The sequence below is a fragment of the Physeter macrocephalus genome, chromosome 16 (genome assembly GCF_002837175.3).
Source record: "Physeter macrocephalus isolate SW-GA chromosome 16, ASM283717v5, whole genome shotgun sequence".
In the NCBI taxonomy this organism is placed as follows: domain Eukaryota; kingdom Metazoa; phylum Chordata; class Mammalia; order Artiodactyla; family Physeteridae; genus Physeter; species Physeter macrocephalus.
The window spans coordinates 76,019,356-76,039,113 of NC_041229.1; the positions used below are offsets into that span (position 1 = coordinate 76,019,356).

The 19,758-nt window shown below is 36.3% G+C and overlaps 1 protein-coding gene and 1 pseudogene across 11 annotated transcripts in view; one reads left to right on the plus strand and one right to left on the minus strand.

Annotated features, from left to right (window-relative positions):
• Nucleotides 1-19,758, plus strand: part of ANO5 (anoctamin 5) — a 137,325-nt gene that overhangs the window by 72,489 nt on the left and 45,078 nt on the right. For all 11 annotated transcript variants that reach the window (XM_028500870.2, XM_028500869.2, XM_055078795.1 and 8 more), the window contains 7 exons: nt 2,480-2,631; nt 4,784-4,858; nt 6,457-6,679; nt 8,859-9,028; nt 9,692-9,789; nt 16,176-16,306; nt 19,143-19,348. In XM_028500870.2, coding sequence (XP_028356671.1) covers nt 2,480-2,631; nt 4,784-4,858; nt 6,457-6,679; nt 8,859-9,028; nt 9,692-9,789; nt 16,176-16,306; nt 19,143-19,348 — 1,055 coding nt within the window. The remainder of the gene's footprint in view (nt 1-2,479; nt 2,632-4,783; nt 4,859-6,456; nt 6,680-8,858; nt 9,029-9,691; nt 9,790-16,175; nt 16,307-19,142; nt 19,349-19,758) is intronic.
• Nucleotides 6,812-7,235, minus strand: LOC102989162 (glycine cleavage system H protein, mitochondrial-like; annotated as a pseudogene).

The window sequence follows — 19,758 nt, forward strand, 5'->3', positions numbered from 1 at the left end:
TTTCTGTGCATTAGGTAAAACAGCTACCTCTCCCAGCCTTGAAAGTGTGGCCTGTGATTGTCCAAGCTGCCTTCTTTGTTCTTAGTGGCTCCCAAAACCCATCAGTGTCCCAAATGGGAAGATCTCAGTCAGCGCCTAGATGCAGGCTGTTTGGAAGTTGGACCCTCAGGCAGCAGCTTTTAAAGTCTGCAAGTAGATCTCTTTCAAAGAAAGATTGGAAGTTGGGCATTTGTGTCTGCTGCCTATGCTTTTAGCCCTGGGGAGAAAACCAGTTAGGAACTGTTTGTTTGCTGCAGCAATCAAAACAGTATGGTACTGGCATAAAGATAGACATGCAGACCAATGAAACAGAATGGAGCCTAAAAATAAATCCACATGCATATGGTAAATTAAACTTCAACAGGATTTCCAAGAAAACAAAATGGGGAAAGGATAGGCTCTTCAACAAATGGTTCTGGGGAAATCTGGATGGTGACATGCAAAAGAATGAAATTGGATCCTTATCTTTGTCAACTGAAAAAAAATCCACAACCTGAAAGTTGAGAATTATGTTTTATTTGGCAGACTTTCTGAGGACTTCAAGACCAGGAGGCAGCCTCTCAGATAGCTCTGAGGAGCTGCTCTGAAGAGGTAAGGGAGGAGCCAGGATACATAGGAGTTTTGCAACAAAGACCAGGTAGTCAGAACATCAAAAGATTACTGTTAAGTAAAGAAAACCAGATACCTTAAGTTAATGAATTAGCGCTTTTCTTTGTATGGGAAGATGCAAGAATCTGGGTTAATTGAAATCATTCCTTTGATATGCACCTTAGCTATTTAGGGCCAGTATCCTGTTCTTTCCCATCTTGAGTTCCCTCAGGGCTCACCATCTGGGCTGTAGTGGCTTGATGGCTGCAACATCCTTTGTTTGCCGATATGGCAGGCAACATTTTTCATTCACATCTTACACCATCACAAAAATCAATTCAAAATGGATTAAAGACTTAAACATAAGACCTGAAACTTTAAAAATCCTACAAGAGAGTATAAGGAAAATCTTTATGACATTGGTCTTGGCAATGATTTCATGCAGATGACACCAAAGCCCAGGCAACAAAAACAAACAAAATAAGCTAGACTACCTCAAACTAAAATGCTCTGCACAGCAGAGACAACAGTGAACAGAGTGCAAAGGCAACCCATTGAAAGGCAGAAAATATTTGCAAACCATCTATCTGTTAAAGGGTTAATCTCCAAAATATATATAAGGAACACCTGTAGCTCAATAGTTTAAAAAAAAAAAAAAACCTAACCTGATTAAAAATGGACAAAGGACTTGAATAGACATTTCCCCAAAGAAGTTATACAAATGGCCAACAGATATATGAAAAAATACTTAATGTCATTAGTTATCAGAAATGCAAATCAGACCACAGTGAGATGTTATCTCACACCTGTCAGGATGGCTATTACCAAAATGATGAGGATGTGGAGAATTATAATGAACTCTTGCATACTACTGGTGGGAATACTAAATGGTACAACCGGAAAACAGTGTGGAAGTGCCTCAAAAAATTAAAATAGAACTGTCATTTAATCTAGCAATCCCACTTCTGGGTATTTACCCAAAATAATTGAAATCAGGATCTTGAAAAGATGTTAGCACTCCTATGGTCATTGCAACTCTCTCCACATTAACCAAGATGTGGAAGCAATCTGAATGTCCATTGACAGATGAATGGGTAAAGAAACTGGTGTGTGTGTGTGTGTGTGTGTGTGTGTGTGTGTGTGTTTTTATATATATATGTGTATATATATATGTAAACTAGTTATATCTATGCCTTAGAAGGGTTATAAGGGAAGGTTTTTCTGGGGGTGTTGGTAATGTTTTATATACTTTTCTGTTAAATATGTTATTCTTTAAGTGAAAGTTTGTTTAAAAATTATACATATTATATATTATACTATATAATATTATATATTATACATATATATATAGAGAGAGAGAGACAGAGACAGGGAGAGAGGCAAAGAGAGACAGAGAGAGAGAGAGAGAGAGACATACTGTGTTATGAAATGGCTCCTATGTTTTCCTTAAATTTCCCTAAGCCTGAGAATGTGGTACGAATGCTTGAATGATTTCAGTAAAAGACATGCAAACAAAATCTAGGTGTTGGTAAAAAGTCAAGTTTAAATATTATTTCAAATTATCTGAATGAAGAGAGAGAGAATAGCGTGCCTGAAAAAATTTTTCTTGCGTGGACTGCTGTCTAAGAAACTAATTTGTATTTCTATACAGGAGTTATTTCAATACTATTACATAGTATTATGCCAAAATTAATAATTTTATAATTTTATCATCAAACAGCAACAGAAGAACCATCATACAACCAAAATGATTGTTTAAAGTAAAGAAAAATCTAGTTATTATCTCCTTATTATCTCACTTATTCCTCCATCTCTTTATTATATTTGTTTTTATACATTTCTTCGCCCATAGTCACATTGTTCTTGGAGTTTTGGAAACAGCGACAAGCCAGACTGGAATATGAGTGGGACCTGGTGGACTTTGAAGAGGAGCAGCAGCAGCTCCAGCTGAGACCTGAATTTGAAGCTATGTGTACACATAGGAAAATTAACGCAGTGACTAAGGTAAGCTAGGAAACTAAAATCAGCAGTATATTTCAATGGACACACTGCTGTGGGTGGCCTCTCAAATAATGATGTGTATTTTAATTTGCCTTTAAAATATTCTACAACATATAAATCACATAAACTTGTTTACTCGCTTCTAATATACATTTTGAACGCATGCAAAAGTAGGTAGAAAAGTATAATGAGCCCCAGGATGGGATCATCACCCAGCTTCAATTATTATTATTTCGTGGGCAACCTTTTTTCATTTATACACCTACTCCTCCCTGCCACTAGATTATTTTGAAGCAAATCCAAGTCATCATATCATGAAATACATAGTTTTAATACTAAGTGAAATAAAATGAAATGGAAAATAGTGTGCATGCTGTGGGCTTTGTATATAAATATATAGACATGGAAATGATTCTAAATTAATGTGTGAAAATTAAAATAGTATTGTATTAAGGTAGTGGGCTTACGAGTGATTGCTTTATTCAACCAAAGTTTATTCACCTAGTCCATTCTAATTAATTATAATGGGAAGATCATTGCACTGGTGTCTGGAAAGGAAAGTCTAGATTTTGGGATAACTGGCAAACTGGCTGTATGTTGTTGACTGAGTTATTTGACTTCTTGGTACCTCATTTTTGTTTCACTTGAAAATGGAAGATACTTTGCAGACTCTTGGCTGCATATTCTTAGAGTCCCCACCTTTCCATAATCTATAATCACCATGTTACCTAATGCTATTAAAGAGAGAATAGAATATGTCTCTAAAAATCTCTTCAGTAGAATTCCCTACGCTGTTCAGGACACTGTTCTTGTGTATAATATTCAACATTCTTCTTGCAGTGCAGGCATTCACTAAACGTTTATTAAATTGCCTTGAAACATTACAAAAAATTCAGTAAATGAATGAAGAGAAAAATCACCTCAGAAAATACATTAACAATTTGGGTGGCTATTTGAAATTAATTAAAAATATATTAAAAGAGATATTGTCATACTAATGACAGTATTATTATTAAGTATTTGTTCATACTTAATGGGATAAAAAAGAAAATAAAAGCAGGCCTATTGGCTTTGCCAAACACTGTTGACCAAAAACAAGATGTACTGAATGTTTACATTTGAAACCAGTTGAAAAACAATATGTATTGATTCACTGTGAATCGTCTACTTCACTTAGCTTTAATGGCTTTGGAAATGAGAGGGTTTTTTTGTTTGTTTTTACTTCATTGCAGTGCTTCTTCAGTGGTTAAGCACAACCAGAATTCTTACATTTGAGTCTGTTGGGAACACATACATGCAGGAATGGACACACACACGTGCACACACAAATATGCACACACACACGAACACACAGACACATTGGATACACACATGAATACACATGTACATAACCAGATGTATCCACTCACATCCTGGGGTTCAATAGAGCTCTTGGGCAGCCTACCCTGACTGCTATGTTCTGTTTGCATTCAGTCCTTTCTGAAAAATCCTTGAGACTGTACAGATGTAAAATCTTATATGTTAAATAGAATTACATGATTTAGATTTCTGCTGACAACTATTTTTTACTGTATGACAGTATTTTGGCCGTAAGATCTAACTGCCTCTAAGTATAGCTAAAAATATCACCTGGTATAATTAATATCTTCCATTAATGACTTAAAAAACCATAATTGTAGAAAAGTCTGGGCCCCTGAACTGTGTGGAAGAAGACAATTAATCCTATAAATATAAAGAAGGCACCCTACTTAATATCATACAGAGCAATTACAGAGCAGTGCATTCAACTCAATTCAATTTAACTCAATTAGAAAATTTTAACATCATTAAGGCATGTCCACTTAAGCAGCAGCCCTCAGGGTTTTACTTTGTTTTTTCATGTCTCCCTCTCCCTAAATACAACTCTAATTCAACACTCAGGAAATAATGTGTATCCTATATATCTCATATCATTTGTAAAATATTTCATCTGAGAGCCCTAAAGGTTTCTACCTAAACGTAAGGAACCACTACTAGAATGTAGCATTCCATGAGCTGTGGTGAACCCATTGGGGAGGTTTCTACTTTAACATGGCTTTGTGATTTTGACTACTGCTTGGATTCCCAACTTTGAGGGTAGATTTTGAATTTTGCTGTGATTTCTTCAAAATTACAGGAGATGGAACCTTACTTGCCTCTGTGTAGTCGTATTCCATGGTACTTTTTATCAGGAGCCACAGTGACTTTATGGGTGAGCATTGTTTAAAAACTATTATCATCTATTCATGTTAAGATCATACTGGGATTACCTCAATAGTTTTGTCTGCAATGGCTTGAGTCCCTCTCTTCCCTCCCACTCCACAGTATTTTTTTTTTATCTTGAATGGAGCTCTTATATAAAATAAACTGTAATTTACATGGATGTGCCATGATTAAACCTTGGATAAAGAGTTGGGGGGAGAGAGAGGTGCTTTATCTTAAATCCCGTCCCTCCCCCTCCCCCAGCTCTTTGTTAATTTGGTGATAACTTGAAACCAGAACGGTATAATAAATAATTTGATTACACACTATTTGTTTAGTTTTTTAAAAAAATTATTAATTTATCTTTTATCCATTTAAAATATACAAAATGAAAAACTTTATACCATTAAGGTTCATTCTCTTGCCAAGATAAATGGAAGAAAATGTTACATCTTCTACATGAAGAATTTAATTAGCATATCCCATTGTTAGGGAGTCAGATTTTTTCCATGCCTTTTACCTGATAGATTTCTCCATCATCATAATCTATTTCCTGCCCTCCCCTTTCAAAATTTATGTCCTCTTACAGTTGACCTTTAGTTTTAGGAAAACAGGCAAGATTACCCTCTGAGAAGTTAGCCTGTTGAAGTATAAATAATTAGCAGTTGTAGACTGTATTTTAACCTCACCATTCCATATTGTCCTATAATTTTTTATCTTTAAACTTTTTTGATAAAGGTATTGGTTTTTCTGTTTTAAATTTGTGTTTTCCTAGATGATATAACAATCATTTTAGGAGAGATGATAGAATAAAAGGGGATGATAATCAATTTGGGACACTCCTTGAAAAATATTCTGGAGTGTGGTTCCAGAAAGATCACTGTCATTTATTTCTAGTACTCATTCAATTTGATTCAGTTCCTCAACTTTCACAATAAAATTCTCCAATCATTGATATAAAGATCTTTGTGATTTTGTAATATGTAAAGGTATAAAATTTATACAAGTATCTAAACTACCAGGCATATCAGACTACTAATGGCAGTATTCTGAGAGGAAATGAAATCGAATCTTTAAACGTATTTTTCTTGAGAAAGTAAGTGATCTTCACACTACACATTTAACTACAACCTAGAGCAGAGGTTACCAAACATTTGCTGTAAAGGATATATTATAGGCTTTGTGGGCCACAAATCGTCTCTGACACATAATTGTCTTTATTTTTCTTTACAACCTTTAAAAATGCAAACAAACAAACAAAAAATATTCTTACCTTAAGGGCCACGCAAGAACAGGTAAGGCCACAAGCAGACTCTGCCTTGCTGGTAGTTTTCCAACTCGTTCTAAAGGATAGACCTAGAGGATGGTCAATGAATACTTTTCTATTTTCGATTTACTCAGCTGCTACCATAGGCTGTATCGCTAACCCTTTTATGTTCCTGGTTTTCATTTCCTGCCATCTATGGTGAGAGGGACTGACTTGGCTTGCTTTCCGTGTCAGATCTGCTAAACTTAATATATGAGTTGAAGAGAAGAGTATGTTTCAGATATATACGCATCACAGGGATGCAGAGACCGGAGTGACCAGTTTTTGTTTCCCTTCCCCAGATGTCTCTGGTCATTGCGTGTATGGTAGCTGTGATTGTATACCGCCTGTCAGTCTTTGCTACATTTGCTAGCTTCATGGAAAGTGAAGCATCCTTAAAGCATGTCAGAAGTTTCCTCACTCCCCAGATAACCACATCTCTCACTGGATCGTGCTTGAACTTTATTGTCATCTTGATCTTGAATTTCTTTTATGAAAGGATATCTGCCTGGATTACAAAAATGGGTAAGCTGGCCAAATCATTAGTATGACTCTGAAAAAGGGTTCCTACCAATACTATACCTCCATTCTGGATAATCCCCAAGGGAGTTCTTTTTGTTTGTTTGTTTCATACTAGTTTATTTAGGGGTTCCATTTTCACTCCTCAATAGATTTTATGTATTTCTCATATGCTTCTTCACTCATTAGTTCATCTAGTTCTGAAGGGAGTTCACTAGCAGCTTTCACACTTTCCAAAGCACCAAATTCCTCGTTTGTTCAATTTTGTCCCAACTTCAGGCAGACTACAGTAAACAACATCTCCCAAAGCTTCCTGTGCAAAATTGCTGATTCCCACTGTTCCAGCACCGTTTTCTGTTGTTAACCATTCACGTCTGTCTGTGAATTTACGACCCGGCAGCAGAGCAGGGCCGGTGCGCAGCGCCCGGACGGCGCCCGCCCGCAGTCCCCAGGGCCGCGGCTGGCAGGGCGCGTTGGGCGCAGAGATGGCGCTCAGGCTGCAGACCGTGGCCCGCACGCTCCGCGCCACTCGCAGCGCCATGTTCGCAGGGGTGCAGAGGGTCTCCGCACGCCGGGAGTTCATTTTTCAAAGGCACATTTTAAGGCAGTTTTGCTCTACAGGTAGACCCATAGCCTGGTACTTCAGAATCCCCTAACAGCTACATTCAGGCCTATTATAGTGGAAGCAGGAAAAATAACTAAAAAGAATTAGGACTCTGTAGATCTTTTTGAGTATTCTTACCTTAATCCTTCCTTGATGGGGTTAGTTGAAGCCTAAATAAAATCCTCACACGTTTCTGAAGCACAGATAATTTTTATTTCATGTGTATGGTGTTTAGAAAGTATTGGATTTTGAAAACCATTGTGAGGAAAACAGAACAATCAGGTCCTCCTGAATAAATCTAAAAGTTAGTGCTTCTCTTTTCAGTTGCCATGTTAGAACCTGGATTATGTTCTTTTAAAAATTTCTCCTAAAGCCATGAGGGAAGGTGAAGGGGTCACAGGTGGAGCGGTAGGTTCAGTCAGGAAGACTAGCACAGAGCACAGTTGCTCCTGGCCTTGCCCCCAGCAAGTTGGAGATGAGATCAGAGACTCAACTCCGGGCCTCAGCTTCTTCTGGGACTGCTCTCTCCAGGAGCTCATGCCCCCCTCCTCTAAATCTGTACACTGACAGCGTGCCCAGTGGTAACCAAAAAGGCAGCACAGTATTTACTCAGCACTAGAGTAAGCACTGGGAAGCAACTGTCATTAAATACTATTTTCAGATTTGGAATTCTTCTCTCTCAGTTTTACTTAATAAAAAAATTATAGCAATTAGCCCCTACAAACAAAGCACCTAAAAAATATCTCAGCTTTCGTCAATGAGAAAAATCTCTTGTATTCACATTAGAGATTTTGTAGGAATACAGCTAAATTTCAGTAAAATGGAAGCGTTATCTGTGTCTCTAGAATATGTGTTACTATTTCAGTGTTGCTGAAAATGTCATGGATTTGGCTGGATCAGCTTGTGCTCTTGGGAGATCATCAGTTCAGCAAAGCATGGCCCCTTACTCTTTCATGCCTCATGTTGTTTTACTGTGGTGTGAGGAGACTCTAACATTCTCTTGTCTTTGGAATTCATAAAATGATAGATCATGATCATGCATTTTAAGTGAAGGAGAGGGAAAATATGTACTATTACTGCCACCATTTGCATGACATTGTTTTCAAAACTGATAAAGCTGTTTAATTCATGAGAGGAAAGCACAATTCAGTTTGAAATCATCCTCTGCCCTTCATAAGATTTACTTTGTTTAAACCTGATTGAAAACAGAGGAGCGAGATCTGATGTGTTTGCAGGGTATCACATAGTGTTATGGGGATGAGCATAAGGCTCTTCAGTCTAATAGGCACTTGAATTCCATATTTTGACTGTGTGACCCCAGGCAAGTACTTCACCCCTCTAAATGTACTAGTGACAGTTTTCCAGGCTTCTCTGGTGATTAGATTAATACACAACCTCTAATAGAAAGCCTAGTGCACATCCATAGCTGCTTAATATTGGTCAGTTATGACCAGAGTGGGGAAGATTTCAACAGACTCTCAGAATAATGACTAGATAGATATCCACTTATCCCAGGGAGTAAAAAAAATAAGGAGAAGCAGGAAGGTGCATTATTAAACCTTGGTGTTTTTTATTTACCAGAAATTCCTCGGACTCACCAGGAGTATGAGAGCAGTCTTACCTTGAAAATGTTCCTGTTTCAGTTTGTAAATTTTTACTCGTCCTGCTTCTATGTAGCTTTCTTTAAAGGGAAGTTCGTGGGCTATCCTGGAAAATACACATATTTGTTTAATGTGTGGAGAAGTGAAGAGGTAAGAATTCTCTAGAGAGGTGAGGTTTGTGGCTTCAGTAACTCAGTGTTAACTAAATACCTTTAGGTGTGCCCTGCACTAACTCAGATTTTATCAAGCTGCAGGAAAAGTCTAAGACACTGACTCTGTCCACAGAGCATATTGGTCTTAGAATCCTGCTATCTGATAGACTTTCCAGTTTGTTTTGGGCAAGAAGTTATATAGTACCTATTGTTTGGTATAAAATATGAACTATGAACTGGAATAAATAAGTTCTGTATTCCTGAAGACTTCCATCAAAGGATGAATAACTTTCTAGAGGTATAGCAAAAAGGGCTCTACCATGGGTACAGAGTTAGAACAGTTCAGTGGTTTCCAAACCTGGCTGTGCATCCAGATCACATGGAGAAAATAACAACTTCCAACCCTAATCCAGATATTAAGATTCGGAATTTTCTAAGAATAAGGCCCAGAAATCTGTTTTTAACATATTTCACAGCTGAATCTAATGTAGCTAGACTGGTGATCATGCTTGGAACTTGGAACTAAATATCCATTTATATTTCTTTAATATCTGTTCCAATGCAAATCTTCAGATTCTCACCCTCTGGTTTGGGATTTCTTTTGTTGCAGAAGTCCATCTTTCATCCTTTACTTTATTTCTCTCCTTTTTCTTCTTACTAGTGTGATCCTGGAGGCTGTCTAGTAGAATTGACAACCCAGTTGACCATCATAATGACTGGGAAACAGGTCTTCGGAAACATTAAAGAAGCCATTTATCCGTATGTATGACTTACAAGTTTTTGTTTTTTTTTTTTAAGTAAGCATGAGAGATTTCCTCTGGAAGAAGATGGAGTTCTTTGATTATCATTGTGCCTTTGTTAGCTAATGTTTAAGTCAACAGCAACAGAAAGACTTCACTTTTAATCACCAGTCAGGGATATATTGGGACTTCCCTGGTGGCACAGTGGTTAAGAATCTGCCTGCCAATGCAGGGGCCACGGGCTCGATCCCTGGTCCGGGACGATCCCACATGCCATGGAGCAACTAAGCCCGTGCGCCAAAACTACTGAGCCCACGTGCTGCAACTACTGAAGCCTGCGTGCCTAGAAGCCCGTGCTTCGCAACGAGAAACCACTGCAATGAGAAGCCCATGCCCCGCAACGAAGAGTAGCCCCCACTCACTGCAACTAGAGAAAGCCCGTGCGCAGCAACGAAGACCCAATGCAGCTAAAAATAAAAATAATAATAAATAAATTAATTAGTTAATTTAAAAAGAATATATTAAGGTAATACAGACTTTTAAATATACATCTATTGCTTGAGAAAGTTCTGGGAAAGGTAGTTATCTCTGTCTCCTGTGAAGTTTCCACTGGGAAATCTAAATATTATATGCTCCGTAGGTTATTCTACATGTTGCATTTTATTTCTCAAAATTACTAAAAGTTGAATTCTTTAAAAATATCTGTGTGTCATGGACACATCTGTTACTGAACCAAACTCGGGTCCACTCACCTGCCTGCAGTAAAGCCAATCTACTGACACCGGGTTATGGTGAAGGAAATTGCAGTGTTTATTTTAACTCACCATACAAGTAGTCTGGGACAGCTAGTGCCTGAGGGGTTTCAGGAAAGCATTTTCAAAGTCCAGGTGAGGGAGCGGGGGTTATAGGGTACAGAGTATGTGATCAGCTCATGCACAATCATCTGATTGGTTGATGATGAGGTAACAGGGCTGTGTCACAGGGGTTAACATTAGGCTCTAATAGGTCTGGGGGCTATGTGCTCATGGTCATCAAGTAGTTAACATCTTCCATTTGGTGGGGGTTTTCACATCTGTAAAACAACTCAGGAAATGTGCATCAGATACTATTCTCTATTACTTCCGAGAGGAGCTAAAGCAGAAGATATGGGGAGGAGTCTGTCCCAGGAAGGCCCCATAGGGTCCTTCTCAGTTACACATCTAGGCACAGAAACTGTTTATGAATGAAATTCTGGCATGTGAAGGAATCACTCTCTGTCCCCAAAGCATAGCAATAACGAATACATTATAAAAAAAGAAAACCAAAATGACAGTTGATCTCAAATATAAGGTTAAAATTCCCATGGATAAAAAGAGGAAGAATTATAAGCCTGTAATCTTGTGGGGCTCTGAGTTAGGAAATTGTAGTGTCAGGGTGTAACACCTATAGGATGAAGTGGACCAAAAGTGCACCATTTAAGACAGGGGACTAGCCAGTTTAACTGTACTTAAAGCCAGGGACTGGGTGTATTCTTACTTGTGAAAGATGGTTGAAAGTACGCTCCCCCTCTCTCACCCACCACCACAGTTTCATAGTACTCCTGGGGTGCTATTTCATGTGCTGACAAAGGAAGAACATAGATGTATACTTTCAAATGGTGTTTGATACACCACATCCCTAATATTGCCACAGAGAAATAATACCAAACTGTTATTTTAAATACTAGCTCTGTTTGAGAACCTGGAGACAGAATGGAGGTAACCCCTAAACCAAACACAAGAGGGAGAATAAATAAATATGCACAGAGAGGAAAAGAGACAGGACAGTAAAAGAAAAAAGAAACAAGTAAATTTAAGCCTACAGACCAAAATTCAAAAACTTAACAAGATTTAATGCTACAAAGGCCACTGGCAAAATCAATTCTTAGAAAGTGAACTTACTCCAGGTAGGAGATTCTGGCAAAGCCTAAAAACATAAAAGGAGGTGATACTGTCAATAAAAAGGATAAGGAAATAATTTAAATTAAAACTGATATAAATGAAACAAGAACAAATGAATATGGGCTTCCCTGGTGGTGCAGTTGTTAAGAATCCGCCTGCCAATGCAGGGGATGCAAGTTCGAACCCTGGTCCGGGAAGATCCCACATACTGCGGAGCAACTTAGCCCATGCACCGCAACTACTGAGCCTGCGCTCTAGAGCCTGTGAGCCATGACTGCTGAGCCCACGTGTCACAACTACTGAAGTCAGCGTGCCTAGAACCCATGCTCCGCAACAAGAGAAGCCACTGCATTGGGAAGCCCGTGCACTGGAATGAAGAGTAACCCCTGCTCACTGCAACCAGAGAAAAAGCCCATGTGCAGCAACGAAGACCCAACACGGCCAAAAAAAAATAAATAGAATAAAAAAATAAATAAATTTTAAAAAGAACAAATGAATATGAAAAAAAATTAATTATTAAATGTAAAATCATGCTTTAAATAAAGAGAACAATAGATGGTATCAATTACAGATCAGACACAATTGAAGAATGAATTAGTTAATTGGAAAATAGTACTGAGAAATTCCCACATTGTATAGTGCAACAGAGAGACAATGAGGTTAAAAATATTAAAGTGACAGGAGGCTATATAGTGGCTTCTACATTAATCTGCTAGTAGTTTCAGAAAAAGAAAATTGAGTAAATAGTGAAGGAAAAAATCCTTTGAATAGGTAATTGCTGAAAATTTTCCAGAAATGAAGAAAAACATGAGTTCCAGAAATGAAAATGAATCCTGAGTATAAAGCAAAATAAATAAAATTAAATTCACACCCAGATATGTTATGGTCAATCTACAGAACATCAGAGATAAATAATCTTAAAATCTTTCAGAAGAAAAAGGAATGCCATCTACATTCAATAGATTTCTCACTAATAACATTAGATGCAAAAGTATTTTCAAGGTTCTTAGTGAAATAAAATGTTCACCTTAGATTTCTAGAAGCATTTTAACTATTACATAAAGTACAGGTGAAATAAAGGCATTTCTAGACATGAAAAAACTAAGAGTTTACATTCATAGACCCTCATTGGAAGAACTACTGAAAAAAGAAATGAAAGTGTGGAATGAAAGAAACATTGGCTAGTACAGCAATTGGTAGCTCAAAAAAAGTGTAGTACTTTGGTATAAATCTTTAAAATATATGAGATTTGTATGCTGAAAACTACAAGTCCTGTTGAAAAAAAAATTACATCTATGCAGATGGAGAGAAACGTGTTGATGGATTGGTAGACTCAACTTAGTAAAGATGCCAATTATCCCCCAAACTGATAAATAGATTTGTTATTCCAATCAAAATATCAGTAGGATTTTAGTAGATATAGACAAGTAGATGCTAAAATTTATATTGAAGGCAAATGAACTAGAATAGTCAAAACAAATTTGATAAAGAAGAATAAATTTGGAGGAATTACACTATTCAATTTTACGACTTACTCTAAAACCATTTAAATCAACGTGGGTTGATTGTTGAAGGGATAGACATAGGTCAAATGGAACAGAGATTGAAGAAATAAATCCACACAAATATGGCCATTTTATTTTTGACAGAGGTGCAGAAATAATTCATTGAAGAAAGAACAGTCTTTTCAATAGCTGGTGCTGGAACAACTGGACATCCATATGCAAAATAACAAAACTCCACGAGTTAATTCAAAAATTAACTCAAAATGGATCATAGATGATAAAACCATTTTTTTTGAGAAAGCAAGGAAGTGATTACAAAATTCAAGATGAGGGTTACTATGTGGGGATCAAGGGGTTTGTAATTGGAATGGAACACATAGAAGCGCTTCTGTGATTCCTAGAAAAGTTCTCTTTCTTGAACTGGGTGGTCTCTTTTCCTTTGTGATTCCAGTTACATGCATGCCCATCTTTTTGATATTGTCTCAAAAATCTCAGATGTTCTTTTCCCTTTTTAGCATTCCTTTTTTCTTTGTATTTAGGTTTTGATATAAGCAGAATATGTGTTCCTTTTAATTCACACATTTGCTACAGTATTTCATATTGTCTTATTTGTTAATTTTTGCCAATTTGGAGGGTGGAAATGATATCTCATTTTGGTCTTATTTTTCATTTCCCTGATTAAGAACATGAATGAGTCACTTTTGACCATATGTGTTTTCTCTTCAATGAAATGCTTATTTGTGTTGTTTAACCATTCTTCTACTTGTATGTTTATCTTTTTCTAATTGATTTGTAGAAATACTGTATAACTCTGGTTACTGTGTTTTTGTTTGTTTGCTTTTTGGTTATATATGTTGCAAATATTTTATCCCAGCACGAGTTTTGTTTTTTTATTTCTTAATAGTATCTTTAATCACAGTTTCTCATCTTTAATACTACTGACATTTTGGACCAGATAATCGTTTGGTGTGAGGTGCTGTCCTTTGCATTGTAAGATGTTTTGCAGCATCCTTGAACTCTACCCACTATATGCCAGTAGCCCACCTTCTCCCCAGTTGTGACAGCCAAAAATGCCTCCAGATACTGCAAAGGTCCCCTTGTGGGCTAAATCACTTCCAGTTGGGAACCACTGCTGTAGATGGACAAAAGTAGATACTTTTAATATAGCAAAATTTTTATCAATCTTTTCTTTTATGGTTTAGCATTTTTAAAGTCTTGTTTAATACACCCTTTCCTACCTTAAGATCAAAAACCTATTCTCATATAATTACATCCAAATATTTTTAGCATTTTAACATTATTGTTGCCTTTCTCTTTTAAATTCTTAATATACATGGAAAAGATTTTTGTGTTTGATATGAAGGTCAAATTTCATTTCTTACACACACACACACATATATATATACATATATATTATATAAATATAATATATATCATGTTACCATTTATTGAGAAGTCCCTCTTCCCCACTCTCCATTATCTGCAATACCATTTATGCCAAATGGCAAGTACAAGGCTATTACTAGGCCTCCATTTTGTTCCAGGATTTGTCTATCCCTACACCAATACTACACTCTCTTAATACAGCTTTATAATAACTCTTCATATCTTGTGGGACAGGTTTTACCAACTTACTCCTCATCTATAGAATATCTTGACTATCCTTTGTCTTTTGTCTTTCCGTGTAAATTTTAGAAACATTTTGTCAGATTTCACATGGGAAAGTATTTTGGTTTTTTGACTGAAATTACATTCCAGTTGTTTCAATAAAACAACTGACATTTTCTTGTGCCAGGTCTTTTTATTCATGAACATTTAGTTTGGACTTTAATGACTTCAAATAAATATTTAAACTTCGGCATACAGGTCTTATAAATCTTTGGTCAAATCCATTTCTAGGTATTTTCATTTTAATTGCTATTGTAAATGGTATCTTTCTAAAAATAATATTTTCTACCTGTGTTTTGTGGGTATATAGGAATGCAGTATATTGATAAACTCTATTATTATTTCTAATAATTTTTGTCTAACTTCATTTGGGTTTTCTATGCAGATAATCCATTCACACTACTGTTAGTAATCATAGATGTCTCCTCTATTTCCAATTCTTTTGCCTTTTTCTTTTTCATCTTATTGTGCTGGCTAAGATCTACAATAAAGTCTTGAATGTGATCATACACACCCTTATTTTGTTCTTGATTGTAAAGGGAATGCTTCTAACTTTTCCCTATTAAGAGTGATGTTAACCCCAGGATTTTGGTAGATGCTTTTGGTCAGATTGAGGTAATTTTCTTCTTTTCCTACTTTTCAGTCATAAATAGGTTTTAGTAGGTGATTGAAATGCATCAAATGCATTTTTCTTCATCAGTCAACATGATTTTATATTTTTCTCCTTAAAGTTGTTAATATGGTCTCTTATATTGATTGTGTTTCTGATAAAAATAATCTTTTTATTCCTTAAGTAATCCAATATTATTATGATATATTTTATATAGTATAGAATTTAGTTAGGTAATATTTTATTTAGGATTACTGCATTTATTTTCATGTGTTAGATAACCTCTTCGTTCCTTAGTCATACATTTTCTATTGTAACCCACTTCTCATTTCCCCAAGTGGCCTTCTGAGTATCATGACAACATAAAGGTTAGTGAATTAAATAGATAAAAACCATCCTGTAGTGATCCTCTCCTCCACGTGCTGTTTAACAGAACTGTCTCTGAGTAAATACATTTCCCTGCAGAGAGTCAGGGTTGTCTTACTTTCTCAATCACCCAAGTAAAGATCTTGTGCCCTCATCAAGTACTGTGAACAGAACACAACGTTCTGACTTGGACTTTAGCTGTAGTCTGACCTCTGCATGTTCTGTGATCTAAACTGACTTACCCTCCCTTACCGCCATTTTTTAGATCTAAGACTGAGTCTCTGACCCCTTTCTTTTAAACCCTATTTCATGTATTTACTTTTATCACTTGCAACAGCTTGGTTCTGAATTGGTGGAGACGCCGAAAAGCTCGAACCAACTCTGAAAAGCTATACAGTCGGTGGGAGCAGGACCATGACCTTGAAACTTTTGGTTCTCTTGGGCTATTCTATGAATACTTGGAAACAGGTAATTTTCAGCCACTGCCTTGAGACATGGAATAGGCTGAGTAAAATAAGTATTTTTCAGCTCTTAATATTTCTTCCTACCTTGCACATAGTAGGTGTTCAGTAAATCATTGGCTAGTGGATGAAAAGATAGATGGGTGGATATGGAAAAGATTGGTTCAATGTTTCTATTTCCCACCAAATAGAACGCAGAATGAAATTAATTTCATAACACCAATCTCAGAGATATTTTTCCTATCAATTTAATGTTAATACTGTTGAACCAAATAAAGTAAGGATCACTTTTTTTGTGGAAACAATCAAAATATTTATTGATAAATGAATGGATAAAAAAAATGTGGTATACATATACATATAATGGATTTTTATTTTATTCAGCCTTAAAAAAACCAAATCCTGCTCTACATGACAACATGGATGAACCTTGAGGACACTATGCTAAATCAAATAAGCCAGTCAACTGTGTGATTCCACTCCTACTCACATGAAGTACTCAAAATAGTCAAACACATAGAGGCAGAGATAGAATGGAGGTTGCCAGGGGCTGGGGGGGAGGGGGAAATGGAAACCCTCCCCCGCCTTCAAACAACACTTAACAAGGGCAGATTTGTTTTAACCTAAAACAGAAGAAATGAGTGCCAGTTACAAACATTCATACAAATCTCCAATATCAATTCTTGAGAAAGATCTTAATTTAATACTTTGTCCAACTAGATTATTTGGCTTAACTTTTTGTTTTGTTTTGTGGCAGAGTCCTAACCACTGGACCACCAGGGAATTCCCCTTGGCTTAGTTTTATAAGGCAAAACACTGTCTCTCCCTCCATGTCCACAGGAGAGAGGGAATGTTGCCATATCTTTCTGAGTCTCTTTTTGTTAACTATGAAGACTTGCATTTTTTAAGGCTAATCTCTGGAATTCTGTTATAAGTAAGGATCAGTTTTTAATACCTGTCTCAAATTAGTTTAAGTAGCTTTCTCCTTTCATTTGCCTCAGTGACTGCTCATAGAAAGAATATGTTGAAAAACATTTACAGAGTCTGACATAAATTTAGTGTATGTCCCTTGTTTCAAGCTGAAAAGAAGGAGGCAAAAAGCAGTTATGCAAGGGAAAGCCAAATTGAACGCAAGAAATGCACAAAATATTCTAAGGATTGAAAAAAGAAGAGACCTTGAGATGAAATTTTAGGAGAGATAATAATGGGGACTGCTTGTGGAGTCTATCCAGGGTGTTTCCTCTCAAATGTCCTTCTCTGCTTCTTTGGTGGAATTAAAGAGGACTGTTTTCCCAACTTATTCTCATGGCCCATAAAAGTCATGGTAGAATAATGGAGATGACCTAAATTTGTTACCGATTCTCCACTGTAACACATACATATGATACCTGGATTAAAATAGGTACATCAGGACAAATAGGAAGAAGTCTCCAGTTATAAAATTAGGTAGTCCTTGCTTTATGGAGTGATAAGGCTGTAATTTTTAATTAATTGCTTATGTTTCAAGTGAATTTGTGCATAAATGTATCAGAGATTATAACTGAAATTGAAAGATGAAATCAGGGTTTCATAACAAGTTTAACTACCATTTATTGAGACACCACTAAGAGTTAATTTGTTCTGGATATTTTATATACATTATCTCTAATATTGAAACATTCTACGGAAATAGTCATTTTATCTTAGAGGGTACTGAAACTTGGACAGATTAAGTAATTTGCCATGGGCCACAGAGATTATAGGTAAAGATCTGGAATTTGAACCTAGAAATTCAAGCTGTTTCTACATAATACTTTGTCTTAACTTTCTATTTCTTGGTTCAGTAGAGAAGTCAGGAAGGATGCAGTTTGTTCCCTTGGTTTAGTAGATGACTAGACTGATTCTAATGAGAAATCTTATGAGAAGAGTTGAAATCCAGAAACACTCAAGATCTAACTAAAAACAGAGGACTAGTGGAAGATTCTTTTTTTTCTTTCTTTTTTTTTTTTCTTTTTTCCTTCAATGGAAAGCCATTTTTTGTATCTCTTATGATTTTTTTCTTCACTCATGTGGGAAGCCCAGTTTGCCAGCTGCATGGATTCTTTCACCCCAAGCACTGATGGAAACAAAAGAAGAAAAACGGAGAGAGAAGCCAGCTTACACAGGTGTTAAGCCTCAGTGAGGAAAGAGAGTAAAACTTATTTAGAAAGATGTCAAGTTAGTACAGAGGATCAGGACCTTAACAAATACCTCATTCCAGGATATGTATATTTCCTTTGCCCACATATATTTCTGATGCTTTATATGATTCATTTCCTGATTTGTTGTCAGATATCTTGTTTGTTCTACCTTTTCCTCTGCTAACATCTTCAAATCTTAAATAATGCATTCGTTCATAAGGTTTATAGTTGAGTGTTTTTATATACCCCAAACATACAAATGAGTCGGTCATTATCCCTGATCTTAAAAAGTACATAGATTAGCAAAATAGAAAACTTGATTACCCCACTGATGTGCCAATACCCATGTAAATGCTAAGGTAACATAGACCTAAACATAGACCATAGTAAAAGACTGTGTTTTATGAATAATAATATCTTATCTAACAAGAATAAATGCTTTCTTCAGACAAGCAGGTCTCAAAAGAAACAGCAGGAATGGAGCTGAGCTGTGCATGACCAGCTCAACAAATAAGTCACTGTGCTTCCTATAGGGAAGAGGACGTGGACAGCTGGAAAGAGTTCTGGAGTGTTTTGCTGATGTAGATCCCTCCAAAATGAGGGAAGTAGCAGGAGTTAGGCAGAGTGTTCCCCGTTTTACCCTCCACAATAATGAGTTTGTGAATTTTTCTTTTATCCCTGCAGTTATCCAGTTTGGATTCGTTACATTATTTGTGGCCTCTTTTCCTTTGGCTCCTCTTCTTGCTCTCTTGAATAATATAATAGAGATTCGAGTGGATGCCTGGAAGCTTACTACTCAGTACAGGAGACCTGTAGCTGCTAAGGCTCATAGCATAGGTGTTTGGCAAGACATTCTTTATGGAATGGCTGTCCTTTCTGTTGCAACTAATGTAAGTAGACCTATTTCAGTGGAATAACTGTACTTTTTTTCTTTTCTTGAGGATGGGGAGATGTGAATGATGTTTAACTCAATCTTTATTTACATTGATTTCATCATGGTCCATAAAGGTAAAACATCCCTAAACTTTAATGTGCTAAACAACATAGGCAACTCTATGACATGCAAACTCTTAGATATACAAGGAAAATTGTAAAAACATGCTTATTAAAATACCATGATATAGTTTCATAGCATGTGACAAAGTAGAAAATAAGTAATGGTATAAAGGATTTAATAATACAATTAAAGCTTGATTATACATAAAGTTGTGTACTACAAGCAGAATACACAACATTTACCTGTCATTTTTATGGAGCACTTATTAAAAATGATAATAAAACTGAATTCCCAAAAGCATAA